The sequence below is a fragment of the Halichoerus grypus genome, chromosome 4 (assembly GCF_964656455.1).
Source record: "Halichoerus grypus chromosome 4, mHalGry1.hap1.1, whole genome shotgun sequence".
In the NCBI taxonomy this organism is placed as follows: domain Eukaryota; kingdom Metazoa; phylum Chordata; class Mammalia; order Carnivora; family Phocidae; genus Halichoerus; species Halichoerus grypus.
In genome coordinates, this window is record NC_135715.1 from 97,347,597 (window position 1) to 97,368,332 (window position 20,736).

Here is a 20,736-nt window from a genome sequence, read left to right on the forward strand (position 1 = left end):
CTGTTTTATATTCCATGTTGTTTTAAATTTCAGTTGTGTGTGCATATAATTTCAGAGTTCTTACATAAACTGATCAGAGAAAGTTCACTTTTTCCTACATTAACTATATAGCATATACTTAATCTTACATCTAAAAATTTTCTTTTTATTCTCTTTCTCTTAATAATCTATTTCTTAAACTTGTATTTGTTAATAGTTACTATGCTCATCATTACCTGAATTTAACAGAACATGAGAACTTAAATTCTGATTCCGTAATCTTTTAAAGACTTGATCTTTAGGGTTTTCTATGTATAGTATCATGTAATCTGCAAATACTGAAAATTTTTCTTCTTCCTTACCAGTTTGGATGGCTTTTTTTTCTTTTTTTGGTCTGATTGCTGCAGCTAGGACTTGTAGTACTATGTTGAATAGCTGTGTGAACTTGCAGAATTCACCTATTTGCTGTAAACCTCAATTTCTTTATTTGTAAAATGAGCATATTTCTATTTAGGGAAATATAAATTAGATGTAATTAATTATAAATGCAAGTCATGACTCCTGGCTACTATTAGAAGCCTCCTCCTAAAAGCACAACTTTTATTATTATTATCATTAACAATAAATTGATGAAGGCAGATATTATAACCTCATTTTGGCATCCATACACTATTATATAAAAATAACATTTAATTTTCATCAAAAACACAATAACAGGCAAAAACAGAAAAGAAATAGAATTAGATCTGATAGATCTGTACCTATGAAACAAATAATGCAATATATGTTAAGAAAAAAAAAAAGAAGAAGATAGCAGGAGGGGAAGAATGAAGGGGGGGAAATCGGAGGGGTAGACGAACCATGAGAGACGATGGACTCTGAAAAACAAACTGAGGGTTCTAGAGGGGAGGGGGGTGGGAGGATGGGTTAGCCTGGTGATGGGTATTAAAGAGGGCACGTTCTGCATGGAGCACTGGGTGTTATGCACAAACAATGAATCATGGAACACTACATCTAAAACTAATGATGTAATGTATGGGGATTAACATAACAAACAAATTTAAAAAAAAAAGAATTAGATCTGATAAATCTACTGTTATGTGTAAACATAACACATGAACATACATGAAACTAAACCACTGTTTGGATGAAATATTTCAGTTGACTCAAGGCTTACACTTGAAATGACTTGCCATACAGAATATTAGTAATTTCATGATAAACAATATTATCTCTAGCAATTCTTGTTACTAAAGACTTTCTGAAATGTGCCTACATGTTAACACTGTTTATACAACACAAAATAATGGAATAGTTGATTGTGCGCTATCTAAAGATCTCAGTGGCCCATCCAAACTGACTACATGACCAAGCTGATTAAGTAAAATTAGCCTTAGAAAGAAATGCACATGTGCACTCACACACATACACACACACAAAAGGAGAAAATGTGGCTCAAGGAAAGCAACATGAATTAAAAGCTTAACATATAAAAATAAATAAAAATGAAAGGTACATGTACATGTAAGTTGTTACTATGGTTTGTGGCAAGACTTTTTTTCAGATATAATCAAGGATACAAAATGATTACAATTTCCCAAAATCACCTAAGAATTCTAATCAAATCCAGTCAGATATGAGTCAAAGGAAATCCTCACTTATTATTAGGTCTTTCCTTTAATTCACTTTTCCTTAAGCTGTCGATGTGGGGTTTTTTTTTAAGTTTATAACCATTATTAAATGTTAATTTAATGACAACACAAAAAATTCACGAGATATTTTTTCTACTCCAATGTACCCGGCCCAATGTTGAATATGAAGACTGGATTCCAGCCAGAGCTCATTACTGATTTTGAATTGCAAAGAAGTGAAGAAAACCTCTTCGTGCCTAAATTTACTCATCTATGACACAAAATTAATGCCCACTCTGACTGCCAAAGGTTTTTCAAAGAAATGCAAATAAATTACAGGTGAAAATATCCTAGAAAAGTAGAAAAGTAAATGTAAATTCTGATATACTATAAACTTGTTAGGTAAACTTCCTGTTACCAACATCTCCTATTTTAATTCTAAGGAAAACAAAAGCTAATAATCATCAGGGCAGCTTCAAATTCTTCTGTTTCAAAATGATGATCTAATAAAATATTAAATCTACTAAAGGCAACTGAAGTATAACAAATACAGTAAAATGATAATATTAACATTTTAGGGGGAGGAGCAACATGGCGGAGGAGTAGGAGACCTAAATTTCGTCTGGTCCCAGGAATTCAGCTAGACACGGATCAAACCATTCTGAACACCTACAAACTCAACAGGAGATCTAAGAAAAGAATAGCAACAACTCTCTGAACAGAAAAGCGACCACATTCTAGAAGGTAGGACGTGTGAAGAAGTGAATCTGAGGCGATATTCGGGAAGATAGATGGCGGCGGGTGGGGGAGGAAGCCTTCGTAGGCCGCTTCTGGCAAGTGATAGAGCAGCGGAGCACAAAATCGGAACTTGTAGAAGTCTGCTCCGCTGAAGGACGTCGCTCCAGTGGCTAAGCAGGGGGTGGAACACTCGCTGGGACAGTGTGGTCTCAGGACCCTCGGCGTCACAGAAAGACCGGGGGTGCCTGAGTGTGGCAAAGCTCCCAGGTATTGGAGCAGGGAAGCCGGCTGCAGAGACGGAGCTGAGGAGCGGGCTCTTAGCTCGGGGTTGCCATAAACCGTGATCCGCCGCACAGTCGGGCCACTGCTCCTCCAGCAGGGACCCAACAAGCGGCAGATCCGGGGAGACTCCCCTTCCTCCCCCGGGAGGAGCTGCACGGGAGCACATCGCAGGGATCTGAGGGGTTTAGAGACTCCACATGGCGTCGTGTGCCAGAGATAGAAACGCTCGGTCACAGGGCGGGTGAGCACGGAGTGCAGCCGGAGACCGGGGAGATGGGAGTGATTGACTGCTTTTCTCTGGGTGCTCACTGAAGAGTGGGGTCCTGAGTTCTCGGCTCCTCTGGGGTGGAGACTGGGAGGCCGCCATTTTCACTCTTGGCCTCCAAAGCTGTGCGGAAAGCTTGCAAGGTACAAAAGCTCCGGAGAGCAAACCTGAGCAGATTACTTAGCCCAGACCAGCAAGGGCGGGGCAATTCCACCTCTGGCAAAGACATTTGGGAACACGGCAACAGGCCATCCCCCAGAAGATCAGCAAGAACAGCCAGCCAAGACCATGTTTACTGATCAATGAGAATGGCAGAACTCCAGCGCTAGGGGAATACTACACATAGAATTCATGACTTTTTTTACCATGATTCTTTAGACTCTCAAAGTTCATTTTTTTTAACTTTCTTTTTCTTTTTTTTTTTTTGAATTTTTCTTTTTCCCTTTTTCATCCAACATCTTATCAATCACTTTGTAAAAAAATCTTTTTTATTTTTCATTTTTAGAGTCATATTCTATCGCTCCACTGTAGTTAACCTTATTTTTGGTATATATATATTTAAGTTGTTCTCTCTTTAAAATTTTGGGATACAGTTTCTTCTAACAGACCAAAATATAGCCTAAATCTCTGGTGTATGGCTTGGTTCTAGTCTCCTGCCTGATGACATTCTCTCCCCCTTTTTTTTTAATTTCTCTTCTTTCTTTTTTCAACCAACTTCTTATCTTCTCAATTCCTTTTATAAAATCTTCTATCATTTTCATCTTTACAGTCATATTCCATCCCTTCATCATATTTATCCTTATTTTTGTACATATATAAGCTTTTCTTTCTTTAAAATTTTGTGAGGCAGTTTCTTCTAACAGACCAAAATACAACCAAAATCTAGTGTGTGGCACTGATCTATTCACCACGCTGATCATATATGATTGTATTCTTTTTTTTTTTAATCTTTTTCCTTTTCTTCTCTTTTTTTCTTTTCTTTTTTCTTTCTTTCCCTTTCTTTTCCCACGGCTTCAGGTCTCTTCTGATTTATTTAGTATATATTTTTCTGGGGTCGTTGTTACCCTGTTAGTATTTTTTCTCTCATTCATCTAATCTCCTCTGGACAAAATGACAAGATGGAAAAAAATCATCTCAAAAAAAAGAACAAGAAGCAGTACCGACGGCCAGGGACCTAATCAATATGGACATTAGTAACATGTTGGAACTAGAGTTCAGAATGATGATTATAAAGATACTAGCTGGGCTTGAAAAAAGCATAAAAGATATTAGAGAAACCCTTTCTGGAGAAATAAAAGAACTATAACCAAGTCGAAATCAAAAAGGCTATTAATAAGGTGCAATCAAAAAAGGAGGCTCTAACTGCTAAGATAAATGAGGCAAAAGAGAGAATTAGTGATATAGAAGATCAAATGATGGAAAATAAAGAAGCTGAGAAAAAGAGACAAAAAACAATTATTGGATCACAAGGGCAGAATTCGAGAGATAGGTGATACCATAAGACGAAACAACATTAGAATAATTGGGATCCCAGAAGAAGAAGAAAGAGAGAGATGGGCAGAAGGTATATTGGAGCAAATTATAGCAGAGAACTTCCCTAATTTGGGGAAGGAAACAGCCATCAAAATCCAGGAGGCAGAGAACCCCTCTCAAAATAAATAAAAATAGGTCAACACCCCGACATCTAATAGTAAAACTTATGAGTCTCAGAGACAAAGAGAAAATCCTGAAAGCAGCTCGGGAGAAGAGATCTGTAACCTACAATGGCAGAAACATTAGATTGGCAACAGACCTATCCACAGAGACCTGGCAGGCCAGAAAGGACTGGCAGGATATATTCAGAGCACTAAATGAGAAAAATATGCAGCCAAGAATACTATATCCAGCTAGGCTGCCATTGAAAATAGAAGGAGAGATAAAAAGCTTCCAGGACAAACAAAAACCAAAGGAATTTGCAAACACGAAACCAGCCCTACAACAAATATTGAAAGGGGTCCTCTAAGCAAAGAGAGAGCCTAAAAGCAACATAGACCAGAAAGGAACACAGACAGTATACAGTAACAGTCACCTTACAGGCAATACAATGGCACTAAATTCATATCTTTCAATAGTTATCCTGAATGTAACTGACCTAAATGCCCCAATCAAAAGACACAGGGTATCAGACTGGATAAAAAAACAAGACGCATTGATGTGCTGTCTGCAAGACAGTCATTTTAGACCCAAAGACAACCCCAGATTGAAAGTGAGGGGGTGGAAAACCATTTACCATGCTAATGGACACCAAAAGAAAGCTGGGGTGGTAACCCTTATATCAGACAAATTAGATTTTAAACAAAAGACTATAAGAAGAGATGATGAAGGACACTATATCCTACTTAAAGGGTCTATCCAACAAGAAGATCTAACAATTGTAAATATCTATGCCCCTAACATGGGAGCAGCCAATTATATAAGGCAATTAATAACAAAAGCAAAGAAACACATCAACAACAATACAATAACAGTGGGGGACTTTAACACCCCCCTCACTGAAATGGACAGATCATCTAAGCAAAAGATCAACAAGGAAATACAGACTTTAAATGACACACTGGACCAAATGGACTTCACAGATCTATTCAGAACATTCCATCCCAAGGCAACAGAATACACATTCTTCTCTAGTGTCCATGGAACATTCTCCAGAACAGATCACATCCTAGGTCACAAATCAGGTCTCAACCAGTACCAAAAGACTGGGATCATTCCCTGCATATTTTCAGACCACAATGCTTTGAAACTGGAACTCAATCACAAGAGGAAGGTCCGAAAGAACTCAAATACATGGAGGCTAAAGAGCATCCTACTAAAGAATGAATGGGTCAACAAAGAAATAAAAGAAGAATTTTTAAAATTCATGGAAACCAATGAAAATGAAAACACAACTGTTCAAAATCTTTGGGATACAGCAAAGGCGGTCCTAAGAAGAAAGTATATACCAATACAAGCCTTTCTCAAGAAACAAGAAAGGTCTCAAATACACAACCTAACCTTACACCTAAAGGAGTTGGAGAAAGAACAGCAAGTAAAGCCTAAATCCAGCAGGAGAAGAGAAATAATAAAGATGAGAGCAGAAATCAATGAAATAGAAACCAAAAAACAGTAGAACAGATCAATGAAACTAGGAGCTGGTTCTTTGAAAAAATTAATAAGATTGAGAAACCCCTGCCCAGACTTACAAAAAAGAAAAGAGAAATGACCCAAATAAATAAAATCATGAATGAAAGAGGAGAGATCACAACCAACACCAAATGAATACAAACAATTATAAGAACATATTATGAGCACTCTATTCCAGCAAATTAGATAATCTGAAAGAAATGGATGCATTCCTAGAGATGTATCAACTACCAAAACTGAACCAGGAAGAAATAAAAAACATGAACAGACCTATAACCACTAAGGAAATTGAAGCAGTCATCAAAAAACAAAAGCTCAGGGCCAGATGGCTTCCCAGGGGAATTCTACCAAACATTTCAAGAAGAATTAATACCTATCCTTCTGAAACTGTTCCAAAAAATAGAAATCGAAGGAAAACTTCCAAAGTCGTTTTATGAGATCACCATTACCTTGATCCCAAAACCAGACAAAGACCCCATCAAAAAGGAGAATTACAGACCAATATCCTTGATGAACATGGATGCAAAAATTCTCACCAAAATACTAGCCAATAGGATCCAGCAGTACATAAAAAGGATTATTCACCACGACCAAGTCGGATTTATCCCTGGGCTGCAAGGTTGGTTCAACATCCACAAATCAATCAACGTGATACATTAATAAAAGAAAGAACAAGAACCATATGATCCTCCCGATAGATGCAGAAGAAGCATTTGACAAAGTACAGCATCCTTTCTTGATCAAAACTCTTCAGAGTATAGGGATAGAGGGTACATACCTCAATATCATAAAAGCCATCTATGAAAAACCCACAGCTAATATCATTCTCAATGGGGAAAAACTGAGATCTTTCCCCCTAAGGTCAGGAACACAGCAGGGATGTCCACTATCACCACTGCTATTCACCATAGTATTAGAAGTCCTAGCCAAGCAATCAGACAACAAAAAGAAATCAAAGGCATCCGAATCAGCAAAGAAGAGGTCAAACTCTCACTCTTTGCAGATGATATGATACTTTATGTGGAAAACCCAAAAGACTCCACCCCAAAACTGCTAGAACTCATACAGGAATTCAGTAAAGTGGCAAGATATAAAATCAATGCACAGAAATCAGTTTCATTTCTATACACCAACAACAAGACAGAAGAAAGAAATTAAGGAGTTGATTCCATTTACAATTGCACCCAAAACCATATGACACCTAGGAATAAATCTAACCAAAGAGGCAAAGAATCTGTACTCAGAAAACTATAAAATACTCATGAAAGAAATTGAGGAAGACACAAAGAAATGGAAAAATGTCCCATGCTCATGGATTAGAAGAACAAATATTGTGAAGATGTCAATGCTACCAAGAGCAATCTACACATTCAGTGCAATCCCCATCAAAATACCATCCATTTTTTTCAAAGAAATGGAACAAATAAGCCTAAAATTTGTATGGAACCAGAAAAGACCCCAAATAGCCAGAGGAATGTTGAAAAAGAAAAGCAAAGCTGGTGGCATCACAATTCCAGACTTCAAGCTCTATTACAAAGCTGTCATCATCAAGACAGTATGGTACTGGCACAAAAACAGACACATAGATCAATGGAACAGAATAGAGAGCCCAGAAATGGACCTCAACTCTATGGTCAACTAATCTTTGACAAAGCAGGAAAGAATGTCCAATGGAAAAAAGACAGTCTCTTCAACAAATGGTGTTGGGAAAATTGGACAGCCACATGCAGAAGAATGAAACTGGACCATTTCCTTACACCACACACAAAAATAGACTCCAAATGGTTGAAAGACCTCAATGTGAGACAGGAGTCCATCAAAATCCTAAAGGAGAACACAGGCAGCAACCTCTTTGACCTCAGTCACAGCATCTTCTTCCTAGGAACATCGCCAAAGTCAAGGGAAGCAAGGGCAAAAATGAACTATTGGGACTTCATCAAGATAAAAAGCTTTTGCACAGCAAAAGAAACAGTCAACAAAACCAAAAGACAACCAACAGAATGGGAGAAGATATTTGCAAATGACATATCAGATAAAGGGCTAGTATCCAAAATCTATAAAGAACTTATCAAATTCAACACCCAAAGAACAAAGAATCCAATCAAAAAATGGGCAGAAGACATGAACAGACATTTTTCCAAAGAAGACATCCAAATGGCCAACAGACACATGAAAAAGTGCTCAACATTGCTCGGCATCAGGGAAATCCAAATCAAAACCTCAATGAGACACCACCTCACACCAGTCAGAATGGCTAAAATTCACAAGTCAGGAAATGACAGATGTTGGCGGGGACGCGTAGAAAGGGGAACCCTTCTACACTGTTGGTGGGAATGCAAGCTGGTGCAGCCACTCTGGAAAACAGTATGGAAGTTGAAAATAGAGCTACCCCATGACCCAGCAATTGCACTACTGGGTATTTATCCCAAAGATACAAATGTAGGGATCCGAAGGGGTATGTGCACACCGATGTTTATAGCAGCAATGTCCACAATAGCCAAACTATGGAAAGAGCCAAGATGTCCATTGACAGATGAATGGATAAAGAAGAGGTGGTATATATATACAATGGAATATTATGCAGCCATCAAAAGGAATGAAATCTTGCCATTTGCAACGACGTGGATGGAACTGGAGGGTATTATGCTAAGCAAAATAAGTTAATCAGAGAAAGACATGTATCATATGATCTCACTGATATGAGGAATTTTTAATCTCAGGAAACAAACTGAGGGTTGCTGGAGTGGTGGGGGGTGGAGGCATGGGTGGCTGGGTGATGGACATTGGGGAGGGTATGTGCTGTGGTGAGTGCTGTGAATTGTGTAAGACTGTTGAATCACAGACCTGTACCTCTGAAACAAATAATACATTATATGTTAAAAAAAAAGAAGATAGTAGGACAGGAAAAATGAAGGGGGGGAAATAGGACGGGGAGACGAACCATGAGAGACTATGGACTCTGAGAAACAAACTGAGGGTTCTAGAGGAGAGGGGGGTGGGTGGGTGATGGGTTAGCCTGGTGATGGGTATTAAAGAGGGCACGTACTGAATGGAGCACTGGGTGTTATACGCAAACAATGAATCATGGAACACTACATCAAAAACTAATGATGTAACGTATGGTGATTAACATAACATAATAAAATAAAAGATAATATTAACATTTTAAGTATATGCCAATACTGAAGTGATCAACTTCTTTCCCCATTAATTTTAAACACACCACACACACACACACACACACACACACACCGGCACTACTCTTCATTAATCCTACATATTATGCTAATTTCTATGAGACTGTCACAATACAGCCTTGTTCTCCCAGTGATGTCCTCTCTCTTCTCCTATGCTCATCTGTTCTCTACATGACACTGAACTTCATCTCTTCCAGAAAGACTATTCCAGTTACTCTTAAGTCAAACTAATCTCTTACTTCCATTTTGCATGTTTTTTAAAACAATAATCCAGCAATTTATCACTGAATTTTTGTATAGTTTCAAAATCCTCTAGGTACCTTAATTATATTTTATTTCTTGCAATCTTGTCAGTGGTACATATATGTATTAGTATAACTACTAACACATATAAGTGAAGACTATATCAAATAAAGTGGAAGCAAAGGGAACAAAACATAGTCCCAAAACCAAAATATGCTAGTGTGTATCCTCCATCACACCTGAGAGAGAAGTGTGGGACAGGGAGATGTGTTTCAGATTCTGGGGAAGAAAAGTTAATTAAACTTCATCAGAGTTTGCACTGAGTATTTCTCATAAATCTCACTATCTCTACTTTCTACCCAAGAACAGCCTTTGATGACTAATTTCACTTCTTTAAACCCTAGTTATCAGAAAAGATACTATACACAATGGGAAAAGAACCTTAATATTCATAATTTCCTAGGGCAAAAGGAGCATATTTATTCATTTTTATGCCCTTGTATCTACAAGAATTGTTGGCTATGCTCCATGAATAGGTCTTTAATGTATAAAAGCACAGATGGGCAAATTAGTGGAAAGATAGATGTCAACATCAAAGTGTCCATTAGTCTACCTTTGTGTTAACAAACTCAGTCTCCAGGCCTACAAACCAAGACTAACCACAATTGTGTGAAATGCCCTATGACTATGAGAACTACTATTTATTTTATCACAAACCTTTCAAATTTCCACAGATCCCACTTGAAATAGACAAAAACCTGTGTAGGGCATATACCTAAAACTCAGTAATGCTTGTTGATGAATTTTGAACATAAATGTTTCATCCCACTTAGACTTTTCCCTCCTTCTTTTTCTGAATCCAAATATAGTTCTCTTAATGTAAAGTATGGTTTCTATTCCCAATTCCCTTTAAATTCTCTAAAGTAATCACTGTATTTCTAAAACATAGAAATACTGTCTTCCTGAAATTTTTTTCCCTGAAATGTTAACACTGGATTCTATGGTTAAATCCTTATCCCTATTCTCTCTCAGTGTTTAGTATAAATTATGTCACTTTAAGACAAGCTGGAATCTTAAAAATGTTTCCTTAAAAAAACTATTTGGATTTAAATTTCAAACAAACATTTGAATACTTGTAGTTAGTATGTAAGGTTGCCATAGTATGACTTTTTATTGCAAATATTTTGATTTTATTTTTGACTTCAAGTGCTTTAATGTAGGGTAATTTAAACTAGTTAAAAGCACGATATGACATATAAATCATATAATGATAAAGAACATATTTTCGGTAATTCAGAGACAAGAAAATATGTTTTAATGGTATACTTTTCTACGTACTTCTTTAATTTTGGCAGGAAATGACCTACTCTTGATAGTAATGTATTTTGACATACGTTACTCTAAAAGAATAACAATTAATTATATTTTAACCTAATTTTTCAATTGTCTGAGCTATGAATCAGGAACTAGAGATGGCATAATTTTAATAGCCCTTTCTTTGTTTTTATTACCGAGAGAAAAAAGAATATTAGTAAAATACAGGGAATATTCTGTCCCAGTCTCTTGGGAAATAGGGAATAAAACTGCTATTATAAGGATCTGCATCCCTTAAGATAGTCCAGGTCAGATTCTGCTTGTCTGAAATCATATGTGGAATCTAAAAAAACCCCAAGACAAATGAATAAGCCAACAAACAAAAAGCAGAATCAGACCTGTGAGTACAGAGAACTGATGATTGCCAGAAGGGAGGGGCGTGTGGGGAAAATGGGTGAAGGGGAGTGGGAGATGCAAGCTTCCAGTAACAGGAAGAATAAGTCACAGGAAGAAAAGGCACAGCATTACGAACATGTCACTGATATTGCAATAGCATTGTACGGTGACAAATGGTAGCTACACTTGTGTGAGTACAGCATAACATATAGACTTGTCAAATCACCATGTTGTACACCTGAAACTAATGTAACATTGCATGTCAACTATAATCAAATAAAAAATTAAAAATAAAAAAGAGTCCAGCCCTGCTCTGAGAACATTCCCCTTCTCCTAGGCTCAGTAACAACCCTATGCTTCTCTCTGTATCTCTATCTCACGTTGGTCTTGGAGCAAAAGAAGCATAGTCTGTCTTTCATCCCAGTGTTGCAGGGTGGGTGGGGGGCTCTTTTCAGGTCTACCATAGATGAGATGGTATTCCTAGTGTCCTCCTTCACGTCTTTAAGGCCTCCATACTCCCCAGCCCCTGTCAGACATCCTAGGCACTCATCATTTTAGGTCACATCTCTAACTTGTTTTCTTAATTTTTTAAATATTTTATTTATTTCAGAGAGAGAGAAAGAGAGAGAGAGAGAGCATGAGCAAGAGGGAGAAGGAGAATCTGTAGCAGGACTTGATCCCACGACAGCGATCATGACCTGAGTGGAAACCAAGAGTCAGATGCTTAACCCCGAGCCACCCAGACGCCCTCTAACTCATTATTAAATAATAAATAAGTACCCTAAACAGTGACAAAATAAATATTTAGTGAGCTGAAAGTATTTACATTTTAATAAGAATTTTAGTAATTCTTTACATGTGACAGAAGGAACAACATACTTGTTGCATATTTGGAAAATACAGACAAAAAAGGAGAAAAAATTAAAAACAGTAACTCATAATCACTCCATCAGAAAGTTACTTATTATGTCAGCATATTTAATTCTGATATCATGTTCTTTGCATTTACATATATGTACCTGCATGTAATTTAACTGTGAATGTACTATGCATATAATTCTATATGACTGTAACCCTATATCCAATGATTTTCACTTAATATTTTATTCTGAGCTGTTCTAATGTCATTAGTTTTTCTTTTACAAGATTAGTTTTAATAGCTGTATAATATTCCATTAAATAGATGGAAAACTAGATGAAGATAAATCTAACCATATACCTACTTTTGCATGTGTACTATATGATATTTTGTCCTTATATATTATATTGTAATAAAAATATAAATTATCCCCCAAACCTTATGGTCATGAGTTCAATTCTACCATTTTTCATTATCACCTTGATTGATGGTTATAATGTTTTTTGTGTTTTTTTTTTAAAGAAAATAAAAAATAAGACAAAAGAGTTAAAATTCTGATGGGGAAGACTGGGAGTGAGAATGCTGTCAGCGTTGTAACTAGCTCCCTATGCACAAAAATATCCAAAAGCTTCTGCAACACAGTGAACGGATAGACAAAAATTCTAGCATGATAAAATAGCGCCAAACAAAAAATAACAAACAAGAATCATTTGTTTAATTCCCCCAATTATGAGTTCTCTATTATTGTAAATATTACTGATATTACTTCCATAATTTGCTTTATTTTTCATGAAGAATACAACAATGGCTTTTCACTTTCTATTCAATATCCCAGATACTGTTCATCGGGATGAGAGGGGGCATTTACAAAGAAATATCAGGGGCTTTTACAAAGGTATATCAGGTGTCTACAGCATCTCTAAAAGTGGTTATCAGGATCCTGACCATTTGAAGATCTATAAGGCTTCAGACCTTCCTTTTTTACTTACTTATTTTCTTACCTTTTTCATTTTGCCTTTACCTTTGTTATCTTTGCTTTTTACTTATTTTGCTTATTTAATTTTCGCTATGCTTCTACGTATAGGAACTATTACCCCAGTTTAAATGAAAACAAAGTAAAACAAAATACAAACATCAGTAGGCTTTAAAAATTGCTGAGAGACCCTGGTTTGTCTCATTTTAGTGACTTTCCTATATCAATATGTCATTTTGCCACACATCATTTAAAATATAACAGGTTTACATATCTGGTTTTGGATATCACCTTGGGAGATGAGTTGAACTGGCCCCAACATTAAGTCCAGTAAAGTCATGATTAAATCCAGAGCCTCAGACATCATCGCTCATCCCAACTAGCTATTTTTCAAAAAAAAAAAAATGTGCAACAGCTTACATGCTAGATGGACACTGGGAAGGACAGGCTCATATAGATGAGAGAAAAATCTATGCATATCACGAGAAAAGGAACTGAAATGAATTCTCTACTGTTTGTGGATCAAGCCGTCCACACGTATATATCAAGGAAAATAGAGTGGTTTATCCCATTATGCTAACTAAACTACTTATTGAGTAGGAGATGAGTCTAGGCAGGGTGCTAATTGCTGGGGTGACTCAAACATGAATGTGACGCAGGTTCCACTCCTCAGGGCTTTCTGTCTCTCCAAGTTGATGTTGGCAAACTACAGCCAGCTGGCAAAGTATTGGTCACTGGTTCACAATGGGACAAGTTTAATTGAGAGTACACATTTAGAAACTCTGGTAGCAATTTCACATCGTTGCAAGTCCAAATGCATAAGTGGACTAAGCTCACTGAGCAGTTGAATGAGTGGGTGAGCGAGTGACAGACTAGCTCTACACAATAGAAACTCATTACATGATGCAACAGCTTAACATTAGTTTGTCTCTTATAACCCAGATGTATTTAAAGTTCAAAATCTACTTTTTTATCAAAAGATAATTTAAATGATCTATACTCTACAGGATAAATTTTGAACCTGGCTAGTGGTAAAGAGTTGAAGTTATCAAGTTATCTCTTGATTCATTATGGGTAAAAGCTCAAAATGAATATCCTGAGATTATCAAAATTGCTTTAAAGTCTTTTTGTTTTCCATTATTATCATCCTCATTTTGGAGATTGATTTCTCTTCTACTATATTATTAAAACAAAAAATAGAAATAATCGAGATAAAGTTTGTCCTCGGTGAGCAGTGCTGTCATCAGTCTAACCTAGATTATTTGACTTCACAAGAAGGAAACAAGTTCATTTATTACATTAAAACTTTAAATAGTGATATGGCAATGCCTCTTCAAAATATGAGAACAGGCATTTCGTGCGAATTATTACTAACTCTCTTAATACTTGTTAATTCTGATTTAGGAATAACAAAAAGAGGTGTAATAGTAATACTTTCTATTAATTACCTGTATACACTCTCCCAAAAAAGCAAGAGTTGAAATTCCTTCTTTAATCCCAATATTATGTTTGTACTTATTATATTTTTGAAATATAATTTTAGAACTCTTGATTGCAGTAAGATGAAATTTGGGGTTGTATTTGAATATCTAGTTATCTTTTTTTTCAGTTATTTACTTTTATTGTATTTTTCAAAAGTATTGATTCGTGCCAAAATGGAAAGAACACTGAACAACCTGGATCTGAATTATGTGGGCCCATTTATATGCAGATTTTTTATACACTATAGTACAGTAAGTGTATTTCTCTTCCTTCTGATTTTCTTTTTTTTTTTTAATTTATTTATTTGACAGAGAGATAGAGAGCACAAGTAGGCAGAGCGGCAGGCAGAGGGAAAGGGAGAAGCAAGCTCTCTGCTGAGCAGGGAGCCCGATGCGGGGCTCGATCCCAGGACCCTGGGATCATGACCTGAGCCGAAGGCAGCCGCCCAACCGACTGAGCCACCCAGGCGCCCCTCCTTCTGATTTTCTTAAGAACATTTTCTTTTCTCTATTTTCCCCATTCCCATTTTTTATTTTTAATTTTTTGATGTAAGTTTTTAATTCCAGATTGGTAACATACACTGTAATATTATTTTCAGGTGCACAGTATAGTAATTCAACAGTTCCATACATCACCCTGCACTCATCATAAGTGCAGTCCTTAATCCCCATCACCTGTTTAACCCATCCCCTAATGCCCTCCCCTCTGGTAACCATCAGTTTGTTCTCTATAGTTAAGAGTCCATTTCTTGTCTTGTGTGTGTCTCTCTCTCTCTTAATTTTTCCCTTTGCTTGCTTATTGTGGTTCTTAAATTCTAAATCATTTTAGAAGAATACAGTATATAACAGGTATAATACATAAAATATATATCAATCAACTGTTTATGTTATCAGAAAGGCTTCCAGTCAACAGGAGGCTATTAGTAGGTAAGTTTCTGGGGAGTCAGAAGTTATATACGAATTTTCAACTGTGCAGGGTGGTTGGCGCCCCTAACCCTGTGCTGTTCAAGGGTCACATGTAAAAACAAATGAATTAAATTTAAAAATAGTGATCTTTCACAATAGTTTCAGAAGCACTGTCTTAGAGGAGAGTAGGTATGTTATAATTATAATCGAGGTATAAATTTCTGTATGTGAGAGTTCAACCTTAGCGTTTAGAGTAAGATAATGCTCCTCACAGCCGGCAGTATAGTCACTGGCTTTGCACCTGGGCATCAGGTTTCAAGCAGGATAAAATCTGGGCTTTCCTACTGGGGAAGGGATTCTAGAGGGAGAAAAGTGTGTGGGCAAAGGCACAGAATCAAGGAAGCTTCTGAGCTTACGAAGAACATCAAGAAGTTCAATGTGCCTAAAATACAGTGTAAAGCCGACTAATTGGAAAGAGGCTGAGCTTAATTCTGAGAGGCTTGCTACAAAGGGAAGAGTGAAATTTATTCAGCTGGCAAAAGGGTTCCTCTGATGTTTTTTGAGAGTGCATTAACAGTTTTCAGCTGGGCCTCATAAAGTTGGATTCAACAGGAAACTGATGGAGGGATTGGTTGGAGACCCATGTGACTAAAAAAAAGGGGAGGGCACTATTTTTCTTAATTAGTTATACAAATCACATAAACATACCCTTTATTAAAATTTAGAAAAAAAAATGTAATGGCTAAAGAAAAAAAAACAATGCAGGCCAAAATCCAGCCATCTGGACACATTCACTGGTATGCAATACAGATAATGTGATATCACATGCCATAAACACTGTTTTGAAGACCTCTTTGTTCACTTCTTCCATCATGAACATGCCAATAAATATGCTTATATATCTTTCTTTTAGTGACCACATAAGTTAAGATTCCATGGATATACCTAGGGAGAGGACATTCCTGCAATACTAAAGATGAAAGGATTAATAGCAATGAAATCTACAACAATGAGATTATTAAAGTAGCTGGCACATGTATTAGAGACTGGGAATAGCATTTCAGAGTTGAACAAAGAAATAGGGTAAGTTTTACACTTAAACATAGTGGGTAAAGCAGGGTCCACCTCTTACCAGCTGTGTTTTTGAATACATTTTTTTCGCTGAAGTCTCAGTTTTCTGGGGTTAATAATTTTAACTTTACATGCTATTCATGAAATATTGGTAGAAAGCATCTAGCACACAACCTAACACAGAAGGCTCTCAATTAATATTCTTTGATGATTGATTGATCATCAAATGTATGTGGGGAGATGAATAATGTTAGCGAAGATGGATTTCTAGGTTTCAAGGTGACATAACTAGGAAGAAGATGCTATAAAAATGGAGATTTCAAGGATATGAGCAGATTTGGGGGAAGGCAGTTGTTAAGCTAACCATGAACATGAGCACCCATTCAAGGCTGCAATGACATTCACAGATATATTAGTTGAGAAACAGCATAATGAACGACATTACTGCATTACATCCTAGACTTGCCAGGGCCATGTCGACTCCCTCCTTCTCCTTGACCAGTAATGCATTAAGTGTTTGTAGGCGACCTCCAAGAATTAAATGAAGCTTCCAAATGAGCTCAGCTTTGACTCCTTCAAGCCACTTATATATATATACTAAGATGACCTACTGAGACATCTCATAAAGAAAAAGATGACGTTTCACCCTTAGATATAATCTGTGATAATAAGGCCAAGGTTACACATTTTATCCATATAGTTCCCACTGTATTTTCTGGCTATGTGAGGAATATGTAAATAGGCCAAGTATCTAGCGATTGCCAGAAAGGAGATCTGAGTTGGATAAGAGAAATGAATGAGCACAAATCTCCTCTACTTGAAAAGCAACCCAGTGCACAAAATCTACTGACGGTGAGTCAGCTTCTTCAGTGGTATTTGTAAAGACTGCATATGTCTGAAAGATTAAATTGTGTTTAACCTTGTTTAAAAGATTATTTTTATGTCAAATTATTTTATAAATATCTTAGATCTTAGGTTTTACTTAGAGTGTAATAATAACACTGCAGCTTTGTCCGAGGATATTTTCTCAAGATCAGGTTTACCAATGATTGGAAAAGAAATGATGAAAAAAGTGATGAAAAGGATTAATTGTAAATATATTATTTTGGTATCCTGTAAAGGGTTAAAGTGGAATGTGTGTCCTAGATATTGAAATGTGGTTTAATTTAGCAAGCAGTTCACCATTAAGTATCTGTCCAGGCTTTTGGCATTTCAATATCAAACTATCAGTCATACAGAGGAGTAAATGCCTCATTAAATAGCCCAAAGCTCGCCTGAGAAGGGAGATGAAACCCGTTTTTTTTCTTGCTTTCCAAAGTCAAAGACTACACAAATTTCTATAGTTTGGACAAAATCATGGTAAATAAAACAGAATGCTCCTGAGCAGTTCAAATGTAATGACTCCCGATTTTTTCCCCACAATTTTTATGTCACCTCTTTTAATAGAAAATAGGAATGCTAGCAAATACAAAGATGATTTTAAAGTTAAAAGCAGGGGAAAGATTTGTGAGAGATCCATGCAATGTCGGTATTGACATACCTCTTTATTAGCCTTCCTTAGTCATAGTGCTCATCTGAACTAAACATAGGGTACATCTAAAGTAATTATAGTGCAAGGCAAGAGTATGGCAAGTCCTAAATTTATGAACAATTCAAAATAAAAATTTACAAAGAAATTAATAAAATGCTATCTTGTTTTCTGTATCTATAATATCATCACCATGATATACACTCATCTTCCAACCAATTTTAACTGAAACTTGAGTTTATCTAAAAATAACACTGGACTTCAATTAAATACATACATTCATTTATTCAAATCTTGAGTGCCTGCTGATCTCCAGGAACTGTATCAGTGCTAGGTAAACAACTATGATTTGGCCTCTGCCCTCACAAACTAAGTTACATTCTTTTTATAGCTTCCACAAATTATCATTTAATTTGCAGGCATAAATGCACTTAATTAGGATATTAGAGAAGAAAGAATGGACTGTATGTGAGATGGTCTTTATTAGATAAAAAGGCAAAGCTCTTTTTATCTGTCATACAAATAATCTACTCTATGCCTTGCAAACAAGCAAAGTTATTATGTCTAAATAAAGTGAAGGGCAAAGATTAATAACTATCTAACAACAGTGATTAGTATGGTCAGGCAAATTGGAATAGTCAAGGAATGGAAACATGACTTCCTTTTTAACAAGGAAGTTTACATTTCTTATGATTAGATTATCCAGTAACTTCTCCTATTACCTTTCATTAAGACAAACCAAAGTCCATGGAGCATTCAGTGGTTTTTATTTTTTGGTTGTTTCTTTTTTAATCTAGATGCTTTTTAAAAGCTTTTGATAATAATAAAATCAGAAATAACCTAAGGGAAACTGAGGCAGTGTTTTTTCTGGAAGAGGACAAAGTGCAGTATATTTCCATGCCATATCCAAGTATTTCAACTTTGCAAAGATTCTTCCTAGTTTGTAGCACTTAAGCTTAAAAAGAAAAGCCACAAAGAGAGAAAAGAAAACTAATGTGACTGCCAAATTTGAAGCACTTACCTATAAATGTTCCCCAAATCTAGACTTCTACACCAAGAAGAATTATCCAGAGAAGTGAAAAAGATTTAACACATGCTTAAAGCCACAGAACTAGTGACTGTGAAGAACAGCAGAGATAGAACAGTCAGTCTAATACTTGGAGAATAATTTGATTGATGACCTATCTTAGGAATTGGATTTCTTGCATAAAAGCCAAGTTATTAATTTCTGATTAAGTAGTATATTGGTATATGTAGTCATTGAAGCATAATGTTCATTAAAATACTAAAATACCATTATTTACTTTAATTTTAATGACATGGAACTCAAAATAAATATAGCACATACAAATGCGTGCACATACCATTGATCCACCGAGCTTCTGGGTCATGAAGCACAAAGTCTCTCCTGAAGAGGTCTTCTAAAGACAATCTAGTTTCTGATGAATTTGTGAGTTCATCTAAAATAAAATAAATCTTAGATTAGACACTTACCTCAAGTTAGTTTTTAAAACTAATGAATTATAAAATTTGGAGTATTTTGTTACAAAGATATGTTAACTAGAGGACAATATAAAGTAGTTATCCTCGTATGGTCTTTGGCATTTGAAGCTTTTTGTTTCATGAAACTTTTTAATATATTAAGTTATTTTAAGTTTTATAATTGTCTTCATCTAGCACAAATTTAATAGATCAATCCTTGTTATGTAGTGATATGTAATATAAAAATAGTTAAGAGTTCCTGTTCTGCATTGTGTCCACACATTTTTCAGGGTTTAACCATAATCTAGCCCATTACTTTCCAAAATGACTTTGACATATTCTCCTAATGCTAAATTTGTATTTTTGTTGTAAACACCAAAGATGAGAGAGTTGAGGGTCCTGATATAAATGATAAAGAAAACTTCCCAACTCAGAAGGAAGTTCACCAAATACACAGAATGAATAACAAGTTCCACCAAATAATTACCACCAAACAAATACTAAATAGATTTAGAAGTTAAATATAAAAATTCAAACAATTCCGGTATATTAATGAAGAGCACACATTTATATAAGTCTCTGACATAAAAACTAGTTACACTCCTCTTTTTAGTTCAAGAATCTAAGAAATGGAAGGATAATATGGTTGAATTACCAAAATCAGGCATAACAAACATGTTTTTGATACAAGAGGCTATAGAAAGTTAGCAGTATTTCATTTCTTTTCAGTAGCATTTTTTATTTACTGAATAAAATCATTTTTGTTACCTTTCAGCTGTGACCTTCACTCTGGTTGAAAATAAAATGTCAAAGATATATACTAACCTCATTAGATATTGTTTTTTAAAGGTTCAGCACTCATTGCAGTAAGAGCTTTGTTTCTTCCAGCTGAAAAGCTGGGGTAAAGAATCAATAACTTCAAATGCAATTTCCTCTCACATGAATCAACCCATATTTAACGAACAAAATAATTGCTAAGAAACAACTGAATAAAATATTACTAATGGTGATAGTGAGAATTGTACGATCCCAAGGCTAGCATAGGACATTGTGATCATATATGGATTTTCAAAACAAAACGGTCCATTTGATAGTCTGACACATCAAAATTGGAACTTTCTTTATTCATTCAGCAAATACTGGACCTTTAATTTTCCAAAACTTTAAATGAAGTATTGTGAGTTACTGGAGACATATCTAGGATCTGTCCTGAGGGATTCACACTTGCA

The 20,736-nt window shown here is 35.9% G+C and overlaps 1 protein-coding gene across 4 annotated transcripts in view; it reads right to left on the bottom strand.

Moving 5' to 3' along the window:
* Positions 1 to 20,736, bottom strand: part of DPP10 (dipeptidyl peptidase like 10) — a 1,380,361-nt gene that overhangs the window by 449,984 nt on the left and 909,641 nt on the right. For all 4 annotated transcript variants that reach the window (XM_078070688.1, XM_078070689.1, XM_078070687.1 and 1 more), the window contains one exon: positions 19,390 to 19,485. In XM_078070688.1, coding sequence (XP_077926814.1) covers positions 19,390 to 19,485 — 96 coding nt within the window. The remainder of the gene's footprint in view (positions 1 to 19,389; positions 19,486 to 20,736) is intronic.